Source organism: Gymnoscopelus braueri, assembly GCF_963280865.1.
Source record: "Gymnoscopelus braueri genome assembly, chromosome: 3".
NCBI classification, from domain to species: domain Eukaryota; kingdom Metazoa; phylum Chordata; class Actinopteri; order Myctophiformes; family Myctophidae; genus Gymnoscopelus; species Gymnoscopelus braueri.
Window position 1 is genome coordinate 14,615,004 of NC_137612.1, and position 26,238 is coordinate 14,641,241.

General features: G+C 41.8%; 2 protein-coding genes across 2 annotated transcripts in view; one reads left to right on the plus strand and one right to left on the minus strand.

The window, feature by feature from the left end:
• The first annotated feature begins 466 nt into the window (after positions 1-466).
• On the plus strand, positions 467-11,145 carry mmp19 (matrix metallopeptidase 19). The gene is made up of 9 exons (XM_080423224.1): positions 467-642; positions 1,900-1,985; positions 2,405-2,535; positions 3,165-3,377; positions 4,589-4,834; positions 6,440-6,562; positions 8,137-8,301; positions 8,964-9,091; positions 9,808-11,145. The coding sequence occupies exons 1-9, from the start codon at positions 547-549 to the stop codon at positions 10,039-10,041; spliced, it is 1,422 nt and encodes a 473-aa protein (XP_080279350.1). The 5' UTR covers positions 467-546; the 3' UTR covers positions 10,042-11,145.
• A 3,525-nt stretch (positions 11,146-14,670) lies between these two features.
• Positions 14,671-26,238, minus strand: part of LOC308082667 (transmembrane protein 198-like) — a 43,365-nt gene continuing 31,797 nt past the window's right edge. The window contains exons 3-6 of the mRNA XM_080424603.1: positions 22,467-22,798; positions 21,028-21,271; positions 17,952-18,103; positions 14,671-16,818 (exon numbers count right to left, since the gene is read on the minus strand). Of these exons, the coding sequence (XP_080280729.1) occupies positions 16,669-16,818; positions 17,952-18,103; positions 21,028-21,271; positions 22,467-22,798 (878 nt within the window). The 3' untranslated portion in view covers positions 14,671-16,668. The remainder of the gene's footprint in view (positions 16,819-17,951; positions 18,104-21,027; positions 21,272-22,466; positions 22,799-26,238) is intronic.

Consider the following 26,238-nt stretch of genomic DNA (forward strand, 5'->3'; position numbering starts at 1 on the left):
GACAAGCCAGGTTAGTTCGCCTTTCATGTCAGTGAGTGAGACGGTTAACCAAACTGTCTGTATTCACTTCTAAATGTGTCTATGAAATACCAAAAATACCTCAAATTCAGCTGATGAAAAATTATGATGCCTTCTTGCCAACCAGGTTATATACTGTAGTGTGCATGTTTGCATTATTAACACTTCTTTGGCCTGAAAAAGAAAAACTAGGCTAAACTATAATGTTTTTGCATCTAAGTCACATATTACACATGATTTAGACGGGAGATTCAAAAAGTTCCATAAGGCTGAAGGCTACAACAAATAGTAGACCTAGACATATTGGCAGGATCTGTGCTCTGCGGGCTGTTTTTGTGTTTCTCATTCTTCTGAAGTGAGTCATCACATCACACAGGGTGACTCCTTCCTTCTCCTGGTGAAGTTAAAAGCAAAGCGGACACGGCAGACTGCTGCTGCTGCTGGAGGAGAACTTTAGTCATTATTACAGTTGTTGGAGAGACTTGGAGCAGAAAGAAAGCCACACGGAGGAGAAACATCTGGGAGGAGATGGACTGCATATGGAAGCTGATCCTGCTGCTCCTGGCACTGAGCTGTGTGCTGTCTGCAGTCATGGAGGAATGGGTGGAGTTTGATGAAGCACAGGTAAATATACAGCATGCACAGTGGTGGGAAAAGTACTCAAATGTTTATACTTAAGTGAAAGTATCAATACTGCGATGTAGAAGTACTCTGTTACAAAGTAAAAGTCCGGAATTAAAACTGTACTTGAGTAAAAGTACAAAAGTATTGGTATCAAAAATTTGCTTAAAGTACCAAAAGTAGAAAGTACTCATTATGCAGAAGTTTTATAATGTATAACACCTTTTAAAATAGCCGATCTACAAGCTCACAATGCGTCGCATTGTGAGCTTGTAGATCGGCTATTTTCAAATGTATATAGGCCTGAAGTGGTTAATGTATGTTTTGTAATAATAATCAAAATCTACGAAGACAAGTAACTTGTTACTAAAGTTTTCAAATAATTAAGTAAAAGTACAACTTTTTGTCTCTTGTTTATGTTTTGCAATCAAGTGGGATCCCTGTTTAGCCTATGAGAGTAGCTGGAATGCAGTGGAAGTTTTAGTACAGAGGGGAGAACGGGGTAATATGACCCAGTGAGTAAGTTAACCCCCACCCCCTGTTCCTAGAAAACTAGGAAACTGTGTTGTCATGTGCCCTTTAATCTAGTAAGCATCCATCATTTACACCTGGTTGTGAAGTTGGGAGGCACAGGGGGAAAGTAGAAAGCATTCTTTTACACAAAAGCTGTTTTTTTACTGGTTACATTTCTACATGTCAGGTATAATGACAATGTATAAGCAAATGTATAGCCATGTCTAAAATATATATCATAAATGTTGGTGATTTGCCAATGTTTTATCTAATCATGTGAACACTTTTTCCCCCAAAAATGCCTGACATATTATTTTTGCCAATTTTGTCTAAAATGCTGTCTTTGGGGCAAAATTAATCGAATACTTTGGGTTAAGTTAAGCCAATTATCCAAATATGAATCACTATTCATATTTTTGTATTATGTCTTTGCTACACAAATTATAAGTGACTACATCATTTCTTAAAATGTAAACTTAAAATATCATGTAGTCCGGTCAATTTACCCCTTGACTTGGATCAATTTAAGTCATATTTTATGGCCCTTTGTCATAGATACATACTTATTATTATTATTATTAAGACATCCTGAAATTAGGGTAGATGTTTAGATTATAGCCTTGCTTCAAGGACAGCTTAAGTGTAAAGTGGCTCATCTTACCCTGTTCTCCCCTATGCTACAGTATGCACCATTGTTTTCTGCTTCAAAGACTTCATTGTACCTTGCCTTGGTTATTCATTCCACAGGCCTATCTTAGGAAGTATGGCTATTTGGAGAACGGTGTGGACCCCCAGGACCAGGCTTACCTGGAGACCGTCATCGAAGCTCTCAGGTAAAAATAACACCACACACATTCTGTTGACTCTATTGGACTTCTAATATATCGTATACTGTATATTGTTATTCGGGCAGAAACCTCTTATCTCCATTATTCTAACTTTCTGTGTTTTTTTATCGTAAACTAATGCCCTACTTGATCATACTACAGCGTCACACAAAAAGCATCAAAAATAGCAGATCCGCAAGCTCGAAACGCAGCGCGAAGCGACGCGTTTTGAGCTTGTAGATCTACTACTTTTGATACTTTTGGATTTGAATCCTGAAAAGTAACAGTTTTGGACATATGAGGTTTCCACCCGACAGAGACGATATTGTAGATTATATGTAGTCGGGCTTTTGGACTGAAATAGCCTAATATAGTGAAATAAGTATATTTTTACATAATGTAATGACGTTCATACTGTCCCTCAGAGCGTTCCAGAGGGTGAATGAACTTCCTGTGACTGGAGAAATAGATGATGATACCTTGGAGTTGATGAGAGCGCCCCGCTGTGGCCTGGAGGACCCTTTCAACGAGAGAAAACATAAATACAGAGTAAATGGTAAATGGTGCATTTATATAGCGCTTTTATCCAAAGATTCAATTTATCCCCTGTGCAAGCAGGCAGGCTCTATTAGCTCAATGGTAAAAAAATAATAATATATATATATATATATATATATATATCAGCACTTGCACAGTTCATCCGGGGTAGAAGAGGAAAGTTACATTGTACAGCTTTAAACTAATGCTTGGCCAATAGAATTAATTAGATTGACAAAGGGGTGTAGACTCACAAGAACAGGCTCAAGTAGCCTTTATTTTGTGGAGGAGACTTTAGATACCAAAATTCTTCAGATATAACAATAACAATAATAAGAATAAGCATAACATAATATTCAGTTTCTTTCTCTATATAGTTTAAATGCCATGATAGGGCTATCTGTTATACATTGATTATTAGCTGCAAATCTCTTCTAGTCATAACCTAACCTTTTTAATTCCTATCAGCTGACCTTGTCTTGAACTGTACTTTCATGTGCTTTTTTCTGCAAACTTCTAATAAAGTATTCAATCAATCAAAAAAGATCTTGGACAAAAACGTATAATGTACTGTTCTTGGGCTGCATGTGTGTGTGTACAGTACATTATGGTGGTGACATATTAGCATCCAGCAATTATTTCTTACAGGTCGTTGGCGTAAGAGGAGCCTGACCTATCGGCTCTATAACTACACGGCGGACATGAAGAAAGTAGAGATCAAGACGGCCGTCCGCTCGGCCTTTAAGTACTGGAGCGATGTGACTCCTCTGAGCTTCAGGGAGGTGGAGTACGGCCGAGCAGACATCAGGATGGCCTTCCACAGGAACGACAAGTCCTGCTCTGTCCCGTTTGACGGCAGGGGTGAGTGTTCTCTGGAAGTTTTCTACATTATGCTCTGACCACTGTTAGACTAGAGCTACTGTACTGTCACATTTCCAGTGGAAGACTAAAGTTTGATTTATACTTTCATCTTACGATGGTGTTGTGTGAAAATAGCAGATCTACAAGCTCACATTTTGAATGCCCAAAATAGGGATTCCAGCTTGAAAGTTGTTACCTGTTACCTATCCACTTCGTGCCTTGTGGCACAAAAGGCCTTCACAGAGCGCTTCCACTTCTCACGGTCAGCTGCTGCAGTCCTCACTTCAGACCATGATTTCCATCCTGCTTCTTTTCTTTCCTTCTCAACGGTACGCCTCCAGGTGGTCTTTGGTCTTCCTTTTCTTCTTTTCCCTTCTGGTGCCCAGGTCATTGCTATGTTGCAGTCGTTGTTCTGGTCCTGCCGTAGTACGTGTCCAATCATCTTCCATCTTCTTAGCTTCACTTCCTCACTCAGCGGCTTCATCTCAGCTCTTTCTTGATCTCAGCTTCATCTCAGCTTCTTTCTCACTTTTCAGCTTGAAAGTGGTTAAGCTTAAGTTTTAAGTCCCTTGTATGCGTGACGCATCCATGAGCAAGACACTTAACCCCCAACTGGTCCCCAAGCGCTGTACTAATAGCGCTCTTTTTTGATTGATTGATTAATTGAATACTTTCCTGGGGACTTCCATTGCGGTCCTACAGTATGTATTCAATTCATCAACATGAATAGAAAATTAACACAATAATACATATCAACAAATACAAACACTATACAGTAGGTGGCCAGTGACTTTGACCAGTTTCACTTTCAAAACCTTTGCATCATGCATGTCACACACACAGAATGGGATGCGTTTTGTTCATATAGAGTCCTATCCACAAATCCACCATTTAACTTACACAATCCACATTATCAAAACCATTGGTGTTGTGTGCTGGATTGTGTTTGTGTGACATGCATGATGCAAAGGTTTTGAAAGTGAAACTGGTCAAAGTCACTGGCCACCTACTGTATGTACAAAGGAGATGGGAAATGACATTTACCTCCCCCTGTGGTCTCCAGATAGATGTTTTTTTTACTCGCAGCTCCTAATGTACTTATATGCTAATTTACAGTGACAAAAGTACCCCAAATTAATGTTCTGTAATTTTTCTTTCTTTCTTTCTTTCTTTCTTTCTTTCTTTCTGTCCATCTCTCTGTCCTTTAACAGGTCATGTTCTGGCCCATGCTGACCCTCCAGAATCGGGGGCGGTCCACTTCGATGACGATGAGTTCTGGACGGAGGGAACCTCCTACGGCAGCAACCTGCGAATCATCGCCGCCCACGAGATAGGCCACGCCCTGGGCTTAGGCCACTCCCAGTTCAGGAAGGCCCTGATGGCGCCCATCTACACCGGTTACCAGGCCTACTTCAAACTCCACCCAGACGACGTGAGAGGCATCCAGGCCATATATGGTGAGTGTAAGAAGTCTGCCCGCACAGAGCACAAAACACTGATGTTGGCTTAACCCAGTAATACCTGGAACGCATCTGTGTCACTTTAGATGTCTTTGGCTATTCAAAAATAGCAGATATACAAGCTCATAGCGCGGCACCGAGTGCCGCGCTATGAACTTGTAGATCTGCTATTTTTGAAAAATCGTGAAAAAAAAATGTTTAGATTTTTTTCCAAAAACTGTTAGGATTTAGATTTTTTTTAAAGAATCGCCTCAGGTCTTAAAGGGTTAAAGCAGCCACGGGTATGGCACTCCCAAATCTTCAAAGCCTGATCCAACCCTACAACCCCCGGCCCTCCCGCTCTCTCAGATCACCTAACACAGGGAAGCTGTCAGAACCTTCCCTAAAACATCTGGGACAACGCTCTGGCTCCCAAACTGTGGAACAAACTCCCATTGCAATTAGAACTGCAGACTGCATAATCTGAAGACTCACCTCTTCAGACTAGCACTTGACCTAGCCTTGACGACCTTGCAGTCTTATGCAAAGGCTAAAATGTAATTTAGATAGCATGTTTTTTAGACAGATGCCAGGTTAATTTGTTGACCTGGCATCCTATAGTTTGTATAGTTTCAATGTACAGATTATTTATTTTATTATATTATACTGTTTAGACTGATGATAGGTTCTTGGTTTAGCTACAGTATGATACTAGATTACTATTTCTATGCATTTTATGTATTACCTTGTGTTTACCTTGATTACTGTAAATCGCTCTGGATTAAGAGTGTCTGCTAAATGCCTACATTGTAAATTGTAACAAAAATAACAGTCATTTTCCACAAATTGCTAAATAGTATTTTTAGTTCATGACCCAGTCACGCACACACATTTCAAAATGTTCTACAGTTACAGTATATAATAAGATATAACTATAGCTAGTTGTCTGTAGCTGAGTGGGTGGAGCGGCAGTCTGGGAATCTGGGAGTTTGCTGGTTGGACCCTCGACTCACCCATTCTACATGTCAAAGTGTCGCTGAGCAAGACACTTAACCCCTAACAGCTAGAATAGTAATGTATCTATATTGCACTTTGAATGCATCAGCAATTTTTTTTTTTAACCAATGTTGTCTGCTGTCTTTCTACTTTTTTTTGTTTTAATGCCTTTGCCTCTTTTTAATGTGTGTTTTTAAATGTGACAACAAACACCATGATGAGTTGCGGAGAACAGCATTTTGCTCCCTTGTATTGCCTAGTGTGTATTATGGAAGTAGCAATACCGTAATTTTCGCACTATAAGCCGCACCTGAATATAAGCCGCTGCAGCTAAATTGAATGATTTGTACATATATAAGCCGCACTGGACTATAAGCCGCATGTGTAAAATCCATAGATTTAGGAGGTCCCCTAGTGGCCGTTAGCTGTAAAAATCCATAGATAAGCCGCACCGTTATATAAGCCGCAGGGTCGAAAAATGGGGAAAAAGTCGCGGCTTATAGTCCGAAATTTACGGTAATTCTCAAGGCTTTAGTCTTTGATATTCTTGACAAAATACTGTAGATGAAAAATGCATTCATCCTCAAAATGTTTTCTCTTTCATTTGCTTTCTCTTTTTATTTCCAGGTAAACGTACGGTCAGCCCTACAGTAAACGCCCTCCTCCCAGTTCCAACAGGAAGTGGTCCTGATGCTGAGAGGGACATCATCCCAGACCCCTGCACGGCCAGACTGGATGCAGTGATGCTGGGTAAGATGATGATGCACACATCCTTCCTGTCTGGAAGGATGCTTACACAGCACAGTCACACAGCACATTTTGGTGTTTCATAGCTTGATGTTGTCAGGTACAGCAGTCACAAGTATTTAGTGATGGTTTCTGACAATGTATAAAGTCACCACACCAATAATCTCTCAAGAACAGATTCTGCTCTGCGTTTGAATCTGTCGGGGGGGTTCGTCATATTGCGTACCACTGGCCTACAAGTGGGCGTGCCTTCAGATCAGGAAGCAGGCCGCGCTTTACCCAATCAAATGTAGTGGGCGGGATTTACGTGTCTGTCGATCCTTCCCCACTAGAAACAAACCTAAACTCATTTAACAATAGCGTCCTCGGAGCAGACAAAACCACGGAAGGATATTCACATTTTAACTTGCTCTTTCATCATAGAAACAAGTGGGCTTATAACCAAAATGATCCATGTTCTCTGGGAGAAGTGGTGTTAGTGTTCCGTGTAGAAATATTGTTAGTGGGAATGAAAACATAGTCGCACCACCGGAAGTGATGCGCTGAAGGCAGACCAAAACCCAGGTTTCCTTGCGCACGTGTGCTACGTCGACTTCCTCCCAGAGCCAACTGAGATAGTCAAAAACAGCAGAGGGCGCTGTTTTTCCTTTTCATTTGGCGATGGGTTCCCAGATTGCCATACCAACTTTGACGACGCAGTATTATGTTGTTTTAAAAACATATTTTTTTGGTTTGTTTGTTTTTCCTGAAAAGTTCTTTTTATTTTGGTTTAGTTGGTTTCTGCCCGACAGCAGAGATATACATAAAGTGATAATACCTGTGTGATGGCCTATGTCACCAAGACATACGGTGACAGCAGGGTTCAGCACTTGTTGACAATGAACTACTGTATAGCCTGGCATGGCCAGACTAATATCACTGCGTAGATATCAGTCTGGGATCTCTGTGTGGAACCTGCATTTCCAAGGGGCGGATAAAAGAAATGCCTCTGGTGATAAACCCTCCCCATATTTGCATACTGGGCCCTGATTGGTCCCTCACTACCTCGCAGGGAGTGAAATCCAATCACAACTGAGAGGTGCCAGACCAAATCTGTTGAGGGCAATTCTTTTTTGTGCAATCGCAGATTCGTCTGGTTTCCAGGGTATATGAACTATGCAACATTGACAATTATTCATCGTCATTAATGGATATTAGGTAAATTGTGAAAAACAAACATACAAACAAACAAAACAAAACAATTGAAATGCAAATTTCAAGGTGTATTAGTATTTGGACAGTTAACGGTTGTAATCCTCAATCAGATTAAAGCTGAATTTCTTTTCTTGAACAGTATCATTGTTACTTTAGACACAATTGTGAGAAAAGAAGCAACAAAACAAACACATCCCAAATATTATAGGCTACTTAGTTTCTGTGGCATTTCATGCTTTATTCGGATAGGAGACTGTACAGATGCAGAAAACCAGTGGTACAGAGAGGAGATTATTTGAAACTTGACGAGAGTTAATTTAAACTCAGGTGCACTACTGACTGTGTTACCCTGTTTTTCCCCTTGTGACTGTACCTGGTATCAGGTCCATGGAAGAAGACCTTTGCGTTCAGCGGGGACTACGTGTGGACCGTCTCTGACCTGGGCTACAACACCCCCATCAGGATGGACCAGCTGTGGAAAGGTCTCCCTGGAGACCTGAACGCTGCCGTGTACTCCCAGAGAACCAACAAGACCTACTTCTTCAAAGGTTAGTTAAACCCCTATACTCCCAGAGAACCAACAAGACCTACTTCTTCAAAGGTTAAAAACCCCTGGCATCCCAACAGTTTTACATTTTACGTTTTTATATTCAAAAGAACATTTTAATTGGGCTTTTGACACTAATGAAGTATGACTTGTGATGTGTTCCCACTTCCCCCTTATACACTAGTTATTATTTTGTTCTAGAACTTGTCAGTACTGTATGTGTATGCTTGTTGTGGTGGCGGAATTTATAGATTGCCAAATATATGGATTATTGTGTATTTCCATTCAATCTCATTCAATACTAGTCAGCCACTTTTCACACCAATGTAATTCATTCTAACTCGGCTACAGCTGTTAAACCCAAGAACTTATTTCCCCATGCAGGGACTGCAACCTCTCTACTCTCTATGTCAGCATATAATCTGTACTTCTGTTAACTATTTGTGTGTCACCCTTATCTTTAGTACATATCCTTATATGACCATTTAGGACTAGCAACTCTGTTAGAGTGGACTATAAGAACTGTCCGAGAATTGGGGAGAGGGAAGGCTGCTGCCCGACGGGGGCTGCTGTAAATGCCTGTTACTCTGCCTGAATCTTCCTAATAAATAGTCAACATTTCACCCTGACTGAATATGAATATTTTCCATTATATTATCACAGGTGATAAAGTGTGGAGGTACACCAGGTTCTTTCTGGACTATGGATACCCCAAACAGGTCAAACGAATCCCCCCCAGCATCGACGCAGCCTTGTACCTCAACAAGAACAAGAAGCTGGTCTTTATTAAGGTACGGAAAGAGAAAAAAAAGGAATATATGACACTCAGGGAAATATGGAACATCATGCAGGTGTTGTGATGATGTGGAGAGAGTGTTGTCTGTTGCACCTTTAGCCACTTTGAACCTGGTGTCCCAAATTTTGGGCATATCATTAATAGGTGAACATTTTCAAAATATCTTTTCGAAATTCAAAATTCGAAAATAGCCGATCTACAAACCTGCGATCTACAAAGCGCAATGCAGCGCGTTGTGAGCTTGTTGTAGGTTGGCTCTGTTCACTACTCTTGAAATTGGGCTTAAGTCAGTGGTTTTCAAAGTGGGGTCCGGGGACCCCCAGGGGTCCTTGAGGGGAGTTCCAAGGGGTCCCCACCAAAAATAGTTAATACAGCATGACAATCATTTTAACCACTTTATCCAATTATACGTTGGCTATTCAAAAAATAGCAGATCTCCAAGCTCACTTCGTGCTGCGATGCAAGCTTGTAGATCTGCTATTTTTGAATAATATTTAAAAAATATAGAAAATGCTTGGGAAAATGTTGAATACTTAATTATTTTTTTTTTTACACAAATCTTCTCTTCTGGTGGGTCCCTGGGCACAACATATTTTCAAATAAATACACATCAATTTGGGGGTCCTTAACATGAAAAACTTTGAGAACCAGTGGCTTCAATTTAGTGGATAAGTAACTGTGCGTATCTCTCCTCCTCTGTGCCTGTGTTAGGGCTCAGATCACTGGCAGTGGGATGAGCTTCAGTACAACAGCCATGGCATGTACCCCAAACCTCTGTCCAAGCTGTTCACCGGGGGGGTCCCCGCCCGGCCCGACGCGGCCTTCACCTGGACCAACGGCAAGGTGTACGTCTTTAAGGGAGACAAGTACTGGAGGGTCAACCAGCTGCTGAGTGTGGACCGAGGATACCCTCTCAGCAAGAGGGAGCGCTGGATGCGCTGCTAGAGGCCAAGCTCTAGGGGGCAGCATATTACTACTGTAGTACCATGATGAGGCCAGTGTTGTTTTCCAACCTGGGGGTTCCTTGTGGCCCTCCTTTTGGGGGGCCGGTAAGCCAAAACACCCACTGACTGCCATGAGGTCCTCCTTGCTATAAGGCAGTGGTTCTCAACCTGTGGGCCGGGACCCCCAGGGGGGTCCCCACATGATTTTTTGGGGGGTCCCCAGATGATTAGCTTAATGTGCAACATATTGTTTACAAACCAACCAACATGACAATTTAATAACTTTTATTAAGCAATTTAATTACTTTTTGATAGCGCTAAAATAAAATAAAATAAGACCATTACTGCGTCAAACGTAATCCACAAACTATACAAAATAGCCGATTAACATAGCCGCCAAAATAGCCGATCTACAAGCTCACAACGCCTCGCTGAGCTTGTAGACAGACAGAAGTGGTGCATCACCCTCCAATAAAATGTACATTGAAAAGAGAGTTGGTGATTGATTGCATTATCATTAAGAGCAAAAACAGCACATTTAGAGATCATTTAACATGTTAACTTTAACCTGATTAACATGCTGATTAACATGCTATAACTTAATCTGATTACAGCCAGGTAAGCATGTTACAATATGTATATACGTTCCTATGAGGATTAGTCGTGTGTGTGTGTGTGTGTGTGTGTGTGTGTGTGTGTGTGTGTGTGTGTGTGTGTGTGTGTGTGTGTGTGTGTGTGTGTGTGTGTGTGTGTGTGTGTGTGTGTGAGAGAGTGCGTGCGTGCGCGTGTTTAGCCATTTTATTGTCTCAGGGAGGCATCGAGGGAGTATTTTATTTAGTTCTGTGTAGCCGCCAGTCATATTTCCTCATAATGATCAGGACTGTTATGTGTTTTTTGTGTTACATTACATGCTGTTATTGAACCATTGTCAAATGTGGTAATCCTATGACTCACACACTGGGCCTGTGAGAAATTACCAGACGTTTCATAAAAGCTCTTGGACGGGATCTTTATACATGTCTGTAAAGATTGAAGTTTCAAATGTGGGATTTTTTTTTATTTTTTTTTGTACAGAAACTATTAAACTAACAGTTTGTGACATCAACAGAAACTGGGCTTTGTTTGTTTTCAATGGAAATACCCTGCTGTCACCAGGATAGCTGTCTAAAAACGACAAACCGTTACGTGCATAATCTACATTTTGTCGTGTGGTGAAGTATAAATCATGCTTTAAGGCAGAGGTTCTCAAATTGTAGTCCGGGGACCCCCCAGGGGCAGTTGAGGGGGTTTCCAGGGGGTCCCCATGCAGCAAAAAATGAGGAACAAAAAACTATATTAAAAACACTTACAGTAAGCCCCATTTTATTTTTCTATTCAAAGCTCACAACAATGCATTTCATTGCAACACGTTACTTACATATACCCAGTGGTGGAAAAAGTACTCAAATGTTTTACTTAAGTAAAAGTATCAATACTGCAATGCAGAAGTACTCCGTTACAAGTAAAAGTGCGGAATTCCAAATTTACTTGAGTAAAAGTACAAAAGTATTGGCATCAAAATGTACTTAAAGTACCAAAAGTAAAAGTACTAAGATATTTGAAAATAGCCGATCTACAAGCTCACAACGTGTCGCGATGCGACGCGTTGTGAGCTTGTAGATCTGCTATTTTCAAATAGCCTATGTATAAAATAGGGCTAAAGTGGTTAATGTGATTAATGTTTTATAATGTAATAATTTATATCTGAAAAGTAACGAGTGACTAAAGTTTTCAAATAAACGTAGTGGAGTAAAAGTACAATATTTGCGTCTGAGATGCAGTGGAGTAGAAGTAAAAGTACTGGAAATTGGAGATACTCAAGTAAAGTACAAATAGCTCAAAATTGTACTTAAGTAAATGTACTTAGTTACTTTACACCACTGACTATAAGGCACTGCTATAAAACACTTCTATATGATAGAAGGACTGTCTCTGTGCAATGTGTGTCTGGAAGAGGAAAAAAAACGTTGGCTGCCATAGTAACAGTAAACAATGTGAGAAGAGGGGGGAGGAACACCCCCTCCCCCCTCCCCGCCCCCATGACCTCCTTTTGCTCATTGGCTTTGAGAAATCCTGTGCTGCCAGTGTTGCTAGGCGACCAATGAGACAAACACATGCAGTCTCTTTGCTTCAATGTAGGGCACTTTTTTCCCTAGCAATTATTCCATTGATTACTTTTTTTGATTAATCGAATAACTGAGAAGTGCTTTTAGAAACAAATATTTATAGTCATTTTTTATGTGAATGAATCGATTAAGCACTTAAGTGTTGTTTTATACTTGCAAAAACAGTGAAAATAGCTGATCTACAAGCTCACAACGCACAATTTCTTTTTTATCGTTGCTGTCAGGGCAGAAACCTCTTACAGTATCTCCATATTTTAACTTGTTGTGCTTTTTCGTACATTAATGCCATACTTGATCATACTACAGCAGTGGTTCTCAACCAGTGGTCCGGGGACCACCAGGGGTCCTTGGGAGGGTACCAGGGGGTCCCCAGCTAAATCAGTTAACATAGCTGCACAATCATTTTAACCACTTTAAATAGCTTTGGCTATTAAAAAATAGCAGATCTACAAGCTCATAGCGCGGCACCGAGTGCCGCGCTATGAGCTTGTAGATCTGCTATTTCTGAAAGATTTTGAAAATGTGTGCATATCTTTGAATATATAATTTTTTTTAAACAAACATTTTAAACTCAAATCTTTGCTTCTGGGGGTCCTTGGCACAAAATATTTTCAGATGGGGGTCCGCGGCCAAATGTATATCAATTTAGGGGTCCCTGGCATGAAAAAGGTTGAAAACCACTGTACTACAGCGTCACACAAAAGCATCAAAAGTAGCAGGCTCAAGCTCTAAACGTGGCTTGCGGCGTGTTTTGAGCTTGTAGATCTGCTACTTTTGATTTTCTTTTTTTTTTAATCCTGAAAAGTAACAGTTTTGGACATAATGAGATTAACCGTTGCATTCAGTATAGTTCAGTAGTGAGCGCAGACATTTTTCTATCAAACACCATTTATTTAATTTCACAATTTCTATCAACAAATATGTACAGATAACACACGATAACAAAGAAGTGCATTGTCCCTGTGAAATCACTCCTAAGAAACATACCGTTTTTTCTTTGTTTTGTTTTTAGAATTCTTTACAAATGGACACATTACAGCTAAATGTGGTTGTTGTTTTTTACATTGACTAACAACATAAATTAAACAGTTTCAGACACTTCATAAGTATTAAATGAACAACACAGCACAGCCACTTCACCAAAATTATGGATGTCTTAAAGACAAAAAGAAGAAGAAGAAAATGTTAGCATTAAAACGTTCCTGATAAAAAGTTCCTGCTGAAAAGCTCTACGGAGGAACTGTGGAAATATACAAACTTCATTTTCATTTGTATAATTCATTTTCCTTTATAATGTTGTATGCGTCTGACCTTGTTTTGCTGCACTGTATTTCTCTCAAACTTCATCTGAGGATACATTAGAACAAGACCATTTATTTCTTATGTGAAATACCTTCATAATGCAAACACGCACAAACACACACATGTACAAATAACTCACATACCCACACGTACAAACATTTGAGTCAACGCAACATATAACACTTTATGGCACTGGTTAATAATAAGAGTTCTCAAAGCACATTAATCCCACTGCATGTCTTGTTATGATTTCAACAGGGTCCCATAGAATGTGTCGCAAGTATTATAGGGTATGGTCATTTTTCAAGGTTTTTTATAAATTGGGAAATAGCAGATTGTAGCCTATACGCTTTCAAATGTTGTGTCATACATTGAAATCTGATAGATTGCTTATTATGCTTATTTTGAGAGTTTGTTTGTCTCCGCCAGGCCGAAAGCGTGGCCCGAGACTATGTTGTTTACGCCCCTGTCCATCCGTCTGTGAGTCATTCTGTCTGTGTACAGCAGCTAATCTCCACATCATCCCAAAGCCTATACCGCTTGTGCAAGGACGCGCTGTTGGCCAGTAGCCACTTTGAGTGGCAGTTGGGGGCAAACGCTCATCCCCAAAAATTGTCTGCAGTTGTTGTAGGCGAGAGGCAGTTCCGCATGCGCCACAGAAGCGGGCGTGGTTTTCGGTAGACGAGAGGCAGTTCCGTGTTCGTCACAGAAGTGGGGCGTGGTTATATAGCACAAGCGGTATAGGCTTTGGTATGTCGGCTAATCTCCGGCACCGTTGGCCCGATCGACGTGAGAGGAGGCCAGGGCCAGAACCTCTGCCTCTTCGTATGTTCACCTACTACATGCACAGAATACAGATGCTAGGGTTCATGTGGCTAAGGATTCATTATAAATATAAATTAAGCATTTTGTGATCCTAAAACGTTTCTTATTCTTAGTAGATTCTTCAACATTTAACTCATTAAGACCTGGAACGCATCTGTGTATCTTTAGATTTCTTTGGCTATTAAAAAATAGCAGATATACAAGCTCATAGCACAGCACCGAGTGCCGCGCTATGAACTTGTAGATCTGCTATTTTTGAAAAATCTTGAGAAATCTTTTTTTTATTTTTTTTCAAAAAACTGTTTGGATTTAGAAAACATTTTTAAGAATCGCCTCAGGTCTTCATGAAGAAAAATAAGTCTATTCTACTTGCTCAATTCTATCTGAGCCTGTCAGTCACATTTGAACCGGTGAATGTTGTGCTCATGGATTCAATTAATCGCATGATGAGAAATCATCACGTCTCTAAATGAATCATAATCATGATTCATTAGCATCAACTGCTAATCTGTACTATTTGACGTTAGTGTAACATCATGTATGTTCCTCTTTTTCTCTAACGAGCTCATTATTGGCACAGTGGTTATTATAGCATGCATCAAACATGCGCTTAGTAAAGCTGCAATCCGGAACTTCTTTTAAACTAATAAAACGTTATTTTAAACCAATATGGTGTCTGGTAGTGACACCTACTGGTTGACAAGTAGTACTGCCCGAGGCTCATGAGCCCAATAAGGGATCGAGTGACGAGTCCCTCTTGCGTGAGCAGTATGGCTTTGAATCCCAGGTAGGACGTGATGAACGTTACGGATTGCAGCTTTAACATCTCTCCCTTTCACACTTCCCCAAACAGCAGCATGTTTACGAACAGAGGAAGCCTCTCCGTTTGAAGCAGTGTTAATTTCGTCGACTAAAACTATGACGAAAACATTTTCATCAATTACCTTTTTTTCGCTGACCAAAACGAAATAATAAACGAAATAAAAACTAAGCTATGATGACAAAAACTATTAAAGACTAAATATATTGACAATTTTGTCAACAAATAAAAACTAGACTAAAATGTTATCGAGGGACTTATAGTGGAGAAGAGATCCAGTAGAACTAAGACGAGTCATTTTATGCTTGTCTGCGCGTGGGTGTCCCGCTGTGAAAATAGCCGATCTACAAGCTCACAACCGGTCTACAAATCGGGCAAATCAATGCCTGCCAAAATCTTTTTTTTTATAAACTGTAGATTTAGTCGACTAAAAGTAGGCTAACAAGGGGGCACGGTGGCACAGTCGGTAGTGCTGTCGCCTCACAGCTAGAAGGTCCTGGGTTCGATTCCCGCAGGGGACGCTGTGGGCGCTGGGGGCGTGTTCTCTCCTCCGCGTCATCAGTGCCCATACCCTAGGTGGGGGCACTAGTTTTGCATGTTCTCCCCGTGTCTCCTAGGGTAGATACCCTCACAAAAACATGCAGTAATCCTGGTCACTATACTGCCTCCCCCTGGCCAGCCGGGGCGCCTGATGGAGGGGAAGGGAACTGGTTGGAATAACGTGTTCCTTCCACGCGCTACGTCCAACCAGGGAAACTCTCCCCTGTCAGGTGACAAGAAGGTCAGTTGGCTCTCATGCATTGAAGGAGGCATGAGCTCGGCCCTGGCCTCCCTAGGTTGGCAGAGGGAAGGTAGTGCCCAGGATTACATAGACAATTGGCACTGGGTGTAAAAAATAGGGTTACAAAATCGTGGGATAAAAATTTAAGTAAAAAAAAAAAAAAAAGTAGGCTAACACTAAGACATTCAGACGACTAAAATATGAATTTTATCCAAAAGACTTAAGACTCTGGACTGCTGGCGTATCGGTCCAGGCACCTATAGGCTCCAAAGTAGGCTGACAGCGCGTCGCGGGTTCGAGTGCCCCTGATCCCGATGGCCTTTGCTGCATGCCACTCCCCATCTCTCTCTTCCCATTTCCTGTCAGACTACTGTCCTACAATAAAGGCATAAAGGCATAAAAGCCAAAAAGAAATCCCCCCCCCCCCCCCCCTCCAAAAAAACACAAAAAAAAAATCAAAATTTGCCGTCAAAATTAACACTGCGTTGAAGTCCAGTTCGTTCTCTATACCACAAATCCAGGGTTGCCATACAGGGAGGTATATAGTGGTACAAATGCATGGTGTCTCCCTCCCCTCCAGCTGAGGTTGAGGCATGGTCAAAGTATTTAGGGCGGGACGGGCCCCTGGAACAGGTGCAGTTTGAGGAGGGTCTATATACTCTAAAAGATGAGTAATGCCCCCGGTCCCTTTTTATATTAATAGTCTCTTATTAGAATGTTCCTCCTCCTCGTCCCTCACACCCTGATAACGGGCGTAGTGGCAGTGAGCGGCACAGTGGAGCCCGTCTCATAGTCGAAGTCGATCATAGTGTGGTTGGCGGTGCCCAGGCTGCTGACCGAGGTGCCCGTGCCCATCTGTCTGTCCCGCAGACTTTGCAGGTAGCTCTGTGTGGAAGAAAAGAGCAGGTTGTTTAGAGGCAAATGGAAATGAAGCCATTAAGACCTGAGGCAATTCTTTAAAAAAATGCTAAATCCTAACAGTTTTTTGAAAAAAATCGAACAAATATTTTTTCAAGATTTTTCAAAAATAGCAGATCTACAAGCTCATAGCGCGGCACTCGGTGCCGCGCTATGAGCTTGTATATCTGCTATTTTTGAATAGCCTAAAGAAATCTAAAAATGACACAGATGCGTTCCCGGTCTCAATGGGTTAGAGCAAGGGGTCTTCAACCTTTTTCATGCCAAGGACCCCTAAATTGATATAGATTTGGCCGCGGACCCCCATCTGAAAATGTTTTGTGCCAGGGACCCCCAGAAGCAAATATATCAGTTAATTTTCGCTTTAAAAAATATACATTTTCAAAGATATGCACACTTTTTCAAGGTTTTTCAAAAATAGCAGATCTACAAGCTCATAGCGCGGCACTCGGTGCCGCGCTATGAGCTTGTAAATCTGCTATTTTTGAATAGCCAAAGCTAAGTGGTTAAAAATGATTGTGACGCTATGTTAACTAATTTCGCTGAGGACCCCCTGGTACTCCCTCAAGGACCACTGGTGGTCCCCGGACCACTGGTTGAAAACCACTGGTTTAGAGGCAAGTGGAAATGAAATCGGAAGTTAAAGGACGACTTTTTCAACCTATCATACAATTGGTCCTCTCTAATGTTCATGATAAAAATGGTACAATTTTTTTAATACTTGGTCTGTGTCAGGAGGGACACTTCAGAAACTCGCCTATCAGTGACGTTTTTTAATTAATGCGAGAACAATGGCTTCCATTATAGCATGCTAACTTTCTAGGAATAGAAAGCCTTGCAGTTTCTAATTAGCTTGGATTCCCCATCGATGATGTCACTGGTAGGCAGGGTTCTGAAATGTCCACAGCCCTCCTCTGAGACACAGAGTGAGTAGACAAAAATGGTACCATATGAAGATGGACGTTAATTTACGGAAAAACACAAAAGGTTCAAATATGGAAATAAGAGGTTTCTCCCCGACAACAACAAAAATTAATAAAGTCAAGGTTTGCAAACTATAACTCGTCTTCTCTACAGCATCATGCATGTGTGAGACTGACCGGCGCCAGGAGATCGCCGGCGTATCGTTTGACGGGGGTGGGTTTGCGTCGGTACGTGCCTTCCTGTCCGTCACTTCCTGTTTGTCGCTTCTTTGCGTCCTTCTCTCTGATCCTCATCAACTGCACTCGCTTCTGCCTCCTATTGATCACCACTGGAAGAGCAGGAAGCATTTATTATGGGTCATAACATGGCATAGTCATTTTAGAAAAACATTAATAACATAGAGGGAAAAAAACATAATATGGAGTTTATACATTATCTGTATTCATTTAAATGTAGGCTAAGTGATATTTTTTGTCAAATAGTGTCCAATTACCTTTTTTTCACTGACCAAAACTAAATAAAAAACTAAATAAAAACTAAGCTATGATGACAAAAACTAAGACTAAATATATTGACAATTTCGTCAACAAATAAAAACTAGGACTAAAATGTTATCGAGGGACTTATAGTGGAGAAGAGATCCAGTAGAACTAAGACGAGTCATTTTATGCTTGTCTGCGCGTGGGTGTCCCGCTCTGAAAATAGCCGATCTACAAGCTCAGTGTCAAATAGCTCTATATTTAGATTTTTTTAGTACGCATTGCTGTAGTATAGACAGACAGACAGAGTGTTCGTTCAGTAACACAAGTCTCCATGTCTCTCCAGCTCTTTATTAAACAGAAAATGCATTTTCAGGTCAGGATTTTATCCAATCAGGAGAGAGAACTCACACAGATTAAACAAGTAAAATAGGAAGTGATGACACAAAGAAATAAACAGACAATTGGAACTGGAACACTATCAAATTGAAGCTGATAAATGGGTACTCTCTCCTGATTTAATTCCTCATAACTATTAATGAATGTTATTGAAGTCTGATGCTTCTCTAAACATAATGGAGAAGCACCTCGAAATCACATGATGTCTGCCAACATAAAAAATACCCAGATCATGAATCAATGTTAAGGCGGTAATGTCAGCTGTATGTGGATGACATGAAGTGTATGTGAAAGGAATAATCAAACAAATACGCAATCTTAAAGAGCAGGAGTGCTCCCCAGAATGGCCCTGCAACCTCTTAAAGGAGTTGTTCACCCAAAGAATGACAGATTCAATGCCCATTCAACAGCAGATTTAACAGTGTACCCACCGCCCATTCCACAGCAGATTTAACAGTGTACCCACCGCCCGTTCAACAGCAGATTTAACAGTGTACCCACCGCCCGTTCAACAGTAGATTTAACAGTGTACCCACCGCCCATTCAACAGCAGATTTAACAGTGTACCCACCGCCGGTTCAACAGCAGATTTTACAGTGTACCCACCGCCCGTTCAACAGCAGATTTAACAGTGTACCCACCGCCCATTCAACAGCAGATTTAACAGTGTACCCACCGCCCATTCAACAGCAGATTTAACAGTGTACCCACCGCCCGTTCAACAGTAGATTTAACAGTGTACCCACCGCCCATTCAACAGCAGATTTAACAGTGTACCACCGCCCATTCAACAGCAGATTTAACAGTGTACCCACCGCCCATTCAACAGCAGATTTAACAGTGTACCCACCGCCCGTTCAACAGCAGATTTAACAGTGTACCCACCGCCCGTTCAACAGTAGATTTAACAGTGTACCCACCGCCCATTCAACAGCAGATTTAACAGTGTACCCACCGCCCGTTCAACAGTAGATTTAACAGTGTACCCACCGCCCGTTCAACAGCAGATTTAACAGTGTACCCACCGCCCGTTCAACAGCAGATTTAACAGTGTACCCACCACCCGTTCAACAGTAGATTTAACAGTGTACCCACCGCCCATTCAACAGCAGATTTAACAGTGTACCCACCGCCCGTTCAACAGCAGATTTAACAGTGTACCCACCGCCCGTTCAACAGCAGATTTAACAGTGTACCCACCGCCCGTTCAACAGCAGATTTAACAGTGTACCCACCGCCCGTTCAACAGCAGATTTAACAGTGTACCCACCGCCCGTTCAACAGCAGATTTAACAGTGTACCCACTGCCCATTCAACAGCAGATTTAACAGTGTACCACCGCCCATTCAACAGCAGATTTAACAGTGTACCCACCGCCCATTCAACAGTAGATTTAACAGTGTACCCACCGCCCGTTCAACAGCAGATTTAACAGTGTACCACCGCCCATTCAACAGTAGATTTAACAGTGTACCCACCGCCCATTCAACAGTAGATTTAACAGTGTACCCACCGCCCATTCAACAGCAGATCTAAAGTGATAGTTCACCCTCAAAATGACATTTTTTTCTGTCGATTAGTGACCCGATGGAGATTTTTTTAGTTTTTGTCGCATTCCTATAAGCCAATCATTTGATGACCGGCAAGAGACCGGAACCGCTGCCTACCGGTCCGCTGGTCATCAAATTATTGGCTTAGTAATGCGTCTCAAACAAAAAAATATCCATGAATTCAAGTCTCCATGGGTTTGACTAATCGATAGAAAAAAGTACTTTTTGGGTGAACTATCCATTTAACAGCGTAGCCACCGCCCATTCAACAACAGCAACATTTTCGGCAACAGACGCTTTCCGACACTTACCGCCGCCGACGTCGGTGCGGTGGAGAGCTACACCTTTATACACCTGTAATGTACAACCTGCACACTGTAACACTAGTAACACCATGACACAGCGGCAACCCTAATAATAAATACATTTGGAATGTATTTGGAAAGCATCCGTTCTGAACAAACCCAGTATAATTGGACGTTAATCCATTAAGAACGGGAACGCATTTGTGTAATTTTTTGGATTTCTTTGGCAATTCAAAAAATAGCAGATCCGCGGGCAAAAACATATCGTTTTGGGGGTACTTGACATGAAAAAGTTGGATATAGCAACTGATATAGCAACATACTAGGATTAGGATTTAGAAAACATTTTTATATATATATTTGGCCGCGGACCCCCATCTCAAAATGTTTTGTTCCAGGGACCCCCAGAAGTAAAGATTTGAGTTACAAATGTTCGCTTAAAAAATAAGATTTGCACACATTTTCACGATTATTATTTTTTTGCAGATCTACAAGCTTGTAATTTAACCCTTAACTTACCATCGGTATGAGAGAAGCCCTCGTCGGTCAGCTTCCACTGGATGAGCGCCCCCATGAGGCTGAGGGCGGGCCAGATGCCCAGGATCACCCAGCTGTACCAGCAGAGCGGCGGGGCGGGCGCCAGACGCAGGCACTCGTACACGTGCATGCCCAGCGCCAGCATCTCCACGAAGTAGTCGGCGCACACCGTCATGATGGCCGCCCCGAACACGGCCGTGGACAGCATGGTGAAGAACTTCTGCCACTGTGGAGGGAGAAGAAGCAGGGTTTATAACATTAAAGAGGTGGTGCCATGTTTTTGCACTTTTTCTGTTTTTCATGTGTCTATGATGTTGATAGAACTTCATAAAGGCCCCCGGTGGTGTTTTTATGGTGTTTTATGTCTTCTCTGACTATTTGGAGTTTCTTCCTGGAGGCTGAAACCTTGAGGGTCAAACGTGCCAATAGAGAAACAGGGGCATTGTGACATCACAATGCCCTACCCTCCCCCTCATTATCATAACACAACAGGTGTGGGCATGAGGAGGAGGAGGGACTAGGACAGGTGGGTGGTGCTAAGGTGGTGGAGGAGGTGCTAAGGTGAGAACTAGGTATACTTAATGAACTGGAGGCGTGTCCACATAAAACATAATTTTAACAATTTCTGTACACTTTTTTTTGTTGAAAAAAATCCTTACATAATAATAATACCTTCTGATCAGGTTTTAGGGTTGAAAAATATCATGGCACTCCATCTTTAAAACCAGGAAAATCATATACAGTAGCAGTGGTTCTCAAACTTTTTCATGTCAAGGACCCCCAAATTGATATGTATTTGGCCGTGGACCCCCCCCCCCCATCCCAACATCATAATGTTTTGTGTCAGGGACCCCCAGAGGAGAAGATTTGTGTTAAAAAAAAATCAAAATTATTCAAAATCTTCCAAACATTTTTGAGATTTTTCAAAAAATGTTCAAAAATAGCAGATGTACAAGCTCGCAGTGCGGCACAAAGTGACTTGCTGTGAGCTTGTATATCTGCTATTTTTGAACAGCCAACATATAAATGGATAAAGAGCTTAATACTACTTAAACTGGGGACCCCCTGGAACCGCCCAAGGACCCCTGAGGGATCCCGGACCCCAATTTGAGAACTACTGTCATAGAGAAAATGTCCTTCATTTTAGTATAATATTTCATACGTAAAACTAGTATTTTTGGTGGATATTAAATCTTATCTTCCATGATTACTTTTGCGATGCCATTTTCAACCCATGTTATTATCTGAAATCTAGCCAGAAAATGTCCTGGAAAAGTAGCCTAGAAAAGTAGCCGATCTACAAGCTATCTGCTAATTTTCACTATTTTTTGTTGAATTTCGCCTACTAAAACTAGAACACTAAATAAAAAAATAAATAAAAAACTAATGAAAACATTTTACAAAAACTAAACTCTACCAACCTGGAGCGTGAGCACGGCGAACAGCATGCCGGCGCCCAGCAGCGTGCCCAGGGGCACCCACACCGTGGTGGGCGTGTAGAACTGCTGGGCCACCAGCAGGGCGGCGAGGGCGAGGTGCAGGCCCAGCAGCAGGCCGGTCATGAAGAGGCCCACGCTGCGCACCAGCATGGTGACCAGGCCGCACAGCAGGCCGATGCCCAGGCCGATGCCCGCGCTGGCCTCCACGCTCAGCTGGGTGTCCAGCACCCGCTCCTTGTGGCACAGCAGGAAGATGATGACCGAGCCGAAGATCAGACCCGACAGGAACATCACCGCCTTGAAACAGCGGTAGCCTGGAGAGAAGAAAGATGAGGCAATTTCAACACAGAACATCAAGCAAAGGAAACACTATACAATGACATCAGTGGTGGAAAGTAACTAAGTACATTTACTTAAGTACTGTACTTAAGTACAATTTTGAGGTATTTGTACTTTACTTGAGTATTTCCAATTTCCAATACTTTTACTTCTACTCCACTACATCTCAGAGGCAGATATTGTACTTTTACTCCACTACAATTATTTGAAAACTTTAGTTACTAGTTACTTTTAAGATATAAATTATTATATTATAAAACATACATTAACCACTTTAGCCATATTTTATACCTAGGCTATTTGAAAATAGCCGATCTACAAGCTCACAACGCGTCGCGATGCGACGCGTTGTGAGCTTGTAGATCTGCTATTTTCAAATATTGTTGTACTTTTACTTTTGATACTTTAAGTACATTTTGATGCCAATACTTTTGTACTTTTACTCAAGTACATTTTTGATTCTGGACTTTTACTTGTAACAGAGTATTTTTATATTGCAGTATTGGTACTTTTACTTAAGTAAAGAATTTGAGTACTTTTTCCACCATTGAATGACATTAGGATGCATAAAACAAAAGAAGTAAAAATAACCGATACGATTAAGGCTGTTTCAGACGGGGAGCGAGTGACGTGGGCATTCTGCGCGTAGCAGGCAAAAAAAAGCTGACCACAATCCAGCTCTTGCCGCCACGGGCACGAAACGAACGTGTGCACGAAACGAGCGCGAGAATTTCACGGGACCGCGCCCGCTTGCCTCTAAGCCCCTCAACTTCTCTGCGCGTCCCAAATAATCGCCCGTCTCTCATTGAAAAGGAATTACTAAGGTTTTAAAAGAAATAAGAGAGGCGGCAGACCTGCAGTTTTCTGAGAGTTTGTTCCAGATATGTGGTGCATAACAACTAAATGCTGCTTCCGTTTACTTGTGGTTTTAGGGACAGAAAGCAGACCTTTCCCAGATGCACCTGAGAGATCTGGATGGTTCATGATATCGTACAAGATATCAAGCCCTAAACCATTCAAAGCTTTATGGACCAACAGTAGTATTTTGAAATCACGGATACATATTGAATCTTGACGTTTCAAGGCAGTGGGTTTGATGAGCCGTACGACCAAGTCAATGCCTGAGGAGTGATGACTGGAAGGGTACCCCCGCCCCCCTTCCAGTCAAACGCTTGACATTTGGTCACAGTTTCAACAGAGAGCTCCAGACTTCCCTTTCCCCGAGCAACACTAGCCACTTCCTCCTGGGGGATCCCGAGCAGTGCTGATTTCGTCGACTGAAACTATGACGAAACTACCTTTTTCCGACTAACTTTTTTCACTGACGAAAACTAAATAAAAACTAAGCTGTGATGACTAAAACTAAGACTAAATATATTGACTGATTGTTAGTGAGGGACTAGTGGAGAAGAGATGCAGTAGAACTAAAAGACAAGTCATTTTATGTTTGGTCGCACTTGGGTAAAGTGCTTTGAAAATAGCAGATCTACAAGCTCACAACTCGTCGCGCAGCTTGTAGATCGGCTATTTTCAGCATACAACCAAGTGTAAATTCAACGCCAACTATAATCTTATGATATTTCATTGACTAAAACTAGACAAAAACTAAAACATTAAAATGGAATTTTATTGAAAAGACTATGACTAAAACTAAATCAAAATTTGCTGTCAAAATCAACACTGATTCCGAGGCGTTCCAAGGCCAGTGTGGAGATATAATTCCCCCCATCTGGTCCTTGGTCTGCCAGGGGGTCTCCTCCCTTCTCCTCCCAGTGGGACGTGCAGCGAGGACCTCCCAAGGGAGACGCTCGGGAGGCATCCGTACTAAGATGCCCGAACCACCTTAACTGGTTAAGACCTAAAGCCGAGAAAATGTCTTCTAAATCCCAACAGTATTCTGAAAAAACGTATGTTTCTATGTCAGTGGTGCTCAAACTTTTTCATGTTAAGGACCCCCAGAATGATATGTATTTGGCCGCCGACCCATCAAAATATTATGTGCCAGGGACCCCCAGAAGCAAAGATTTGAGTTAAAAATGTTTTAAAACTATATATTCAAAGATTTGCGCACATTTTTAAAAAAAATCTAAAATAGCAGATATACAAGCTCGTAGCGCGGCACTCGGTGAGCTTGTATATCTGCTAAATCAAAAAGTGACACAGATGCGTTCCAGGTCTTAATGGGTTAACTGGTTCACAGTGTTTGACTGTGAAATGTGTGGTTGAGTCAACGTGGGTCAAACATCTGTAAATGTTGATGTGCAGTGAGTTTGGTTCAGAAACATCAACATTGAACGTATCTGTGAACATAAACTACTAACCAAATGCAAGAAACGGGACTAAATCTAATCTAATGGGATCATTATGGTAAATGTAAAAGATAGCTAAAAGCACCAGTACGTAATATAGATCCAATCTAGCCCCGAAGTCCTGAAGAGTAGAGTCATCTCTGCGGGAAATCATTTGCATGTGTGTGTGTGTGTGTGTGTGTGTGTGTGTGTGTGTGTGTGTGTGTGTGTGTGTGTGTGTGTGTGTGTGTGTGTGTGTGTGTGTGTGTGTGTGCGCGCGCGCGCGTGCGTGCGTGCGTGCGTGCGTGCGTGCGTGCGTGCGTGCGTGCGTGCGTGCGTGCGTGCGTGCGTGCGTGCGTGCGTGCGTGCGTGTGTGAGAGTGAAGTGTGATGTGATGTGATTACCACCATGAGCTTTAGTAAAACATGGGAGAAAGGGATCCGCTGGATCAAACAACCTGATGTCTTTAATTTACTCGAAGCAGTTTCGTAATAGTCATAAAACTGAGAAATGTCGCAACAAGATTAAGAATGACAACCAATGTGTTCCTTTTTACTTTGCACGCTTTTGTGCATGATACTAAAATCATCCATTTATTTAGTTGTTTCTTGTGTGCAGTGTGTGTGTGTGTGTGTGTGTGTGTGTGTGTGTGTGTGTGTGTGTGTGTGTGTGTGTGTGTGTGCGTGCGTGCGTGCGTGCGTGCGTGCGTGCGTGAGACAGCCAATACACCAGATGTTGTTGTGGTTGATGAAGAGTCCAGAGAAGTGTCTGTATTAGAGGTGGCATGCACCTTTGACCCATATAGCCTAAAGGAAGCCTTTATGACCAAGGTCATTAAATACCAACCACTTCTTCAAACCATCTCAGAGCAGGGCTATAGGTGCAGATTGCAGACTAGCAGTATTTGTTTTTATATTTGGCATTTATGATATTGAGTTTGCGTTTAATTAGTGTTAATCTTTGTGTTGCTGTCAGCTGCAGCTGTTGAGGTTGTGCTCATACAGACATACATATGGACAAACACACTCGGTCACTTGTTGGAGCAGCTGGCACCTCTCAAAAATATACATTTTCTTACTCTTTGGATAAATTAGTACTTTTTCACCATCAGTTGATGCTTCATATCC

Coding starts and splice junctions, on each gene's coding strand:
- mmp19 (XM_080423224.1), top strand. CDS start 547: ATGGACTGCATATGGAAGCTGATCCTGCTGCTCCTGGCACTGAGCTGT. Junction 643..1,899: donor TGGAGTTTGATGAAGCACAG/GTAAATATACAG, acceptor TTCATTCCACAG/GCCTATCTTAGGAAGTATGG. Junction 2,536..3,164: donor ACATAAATACAGAGTAAATG/GTAAATGGTGCA, acceptor TATTTCTTACAG/GTCGTTGGCGTAAGAGGAGC.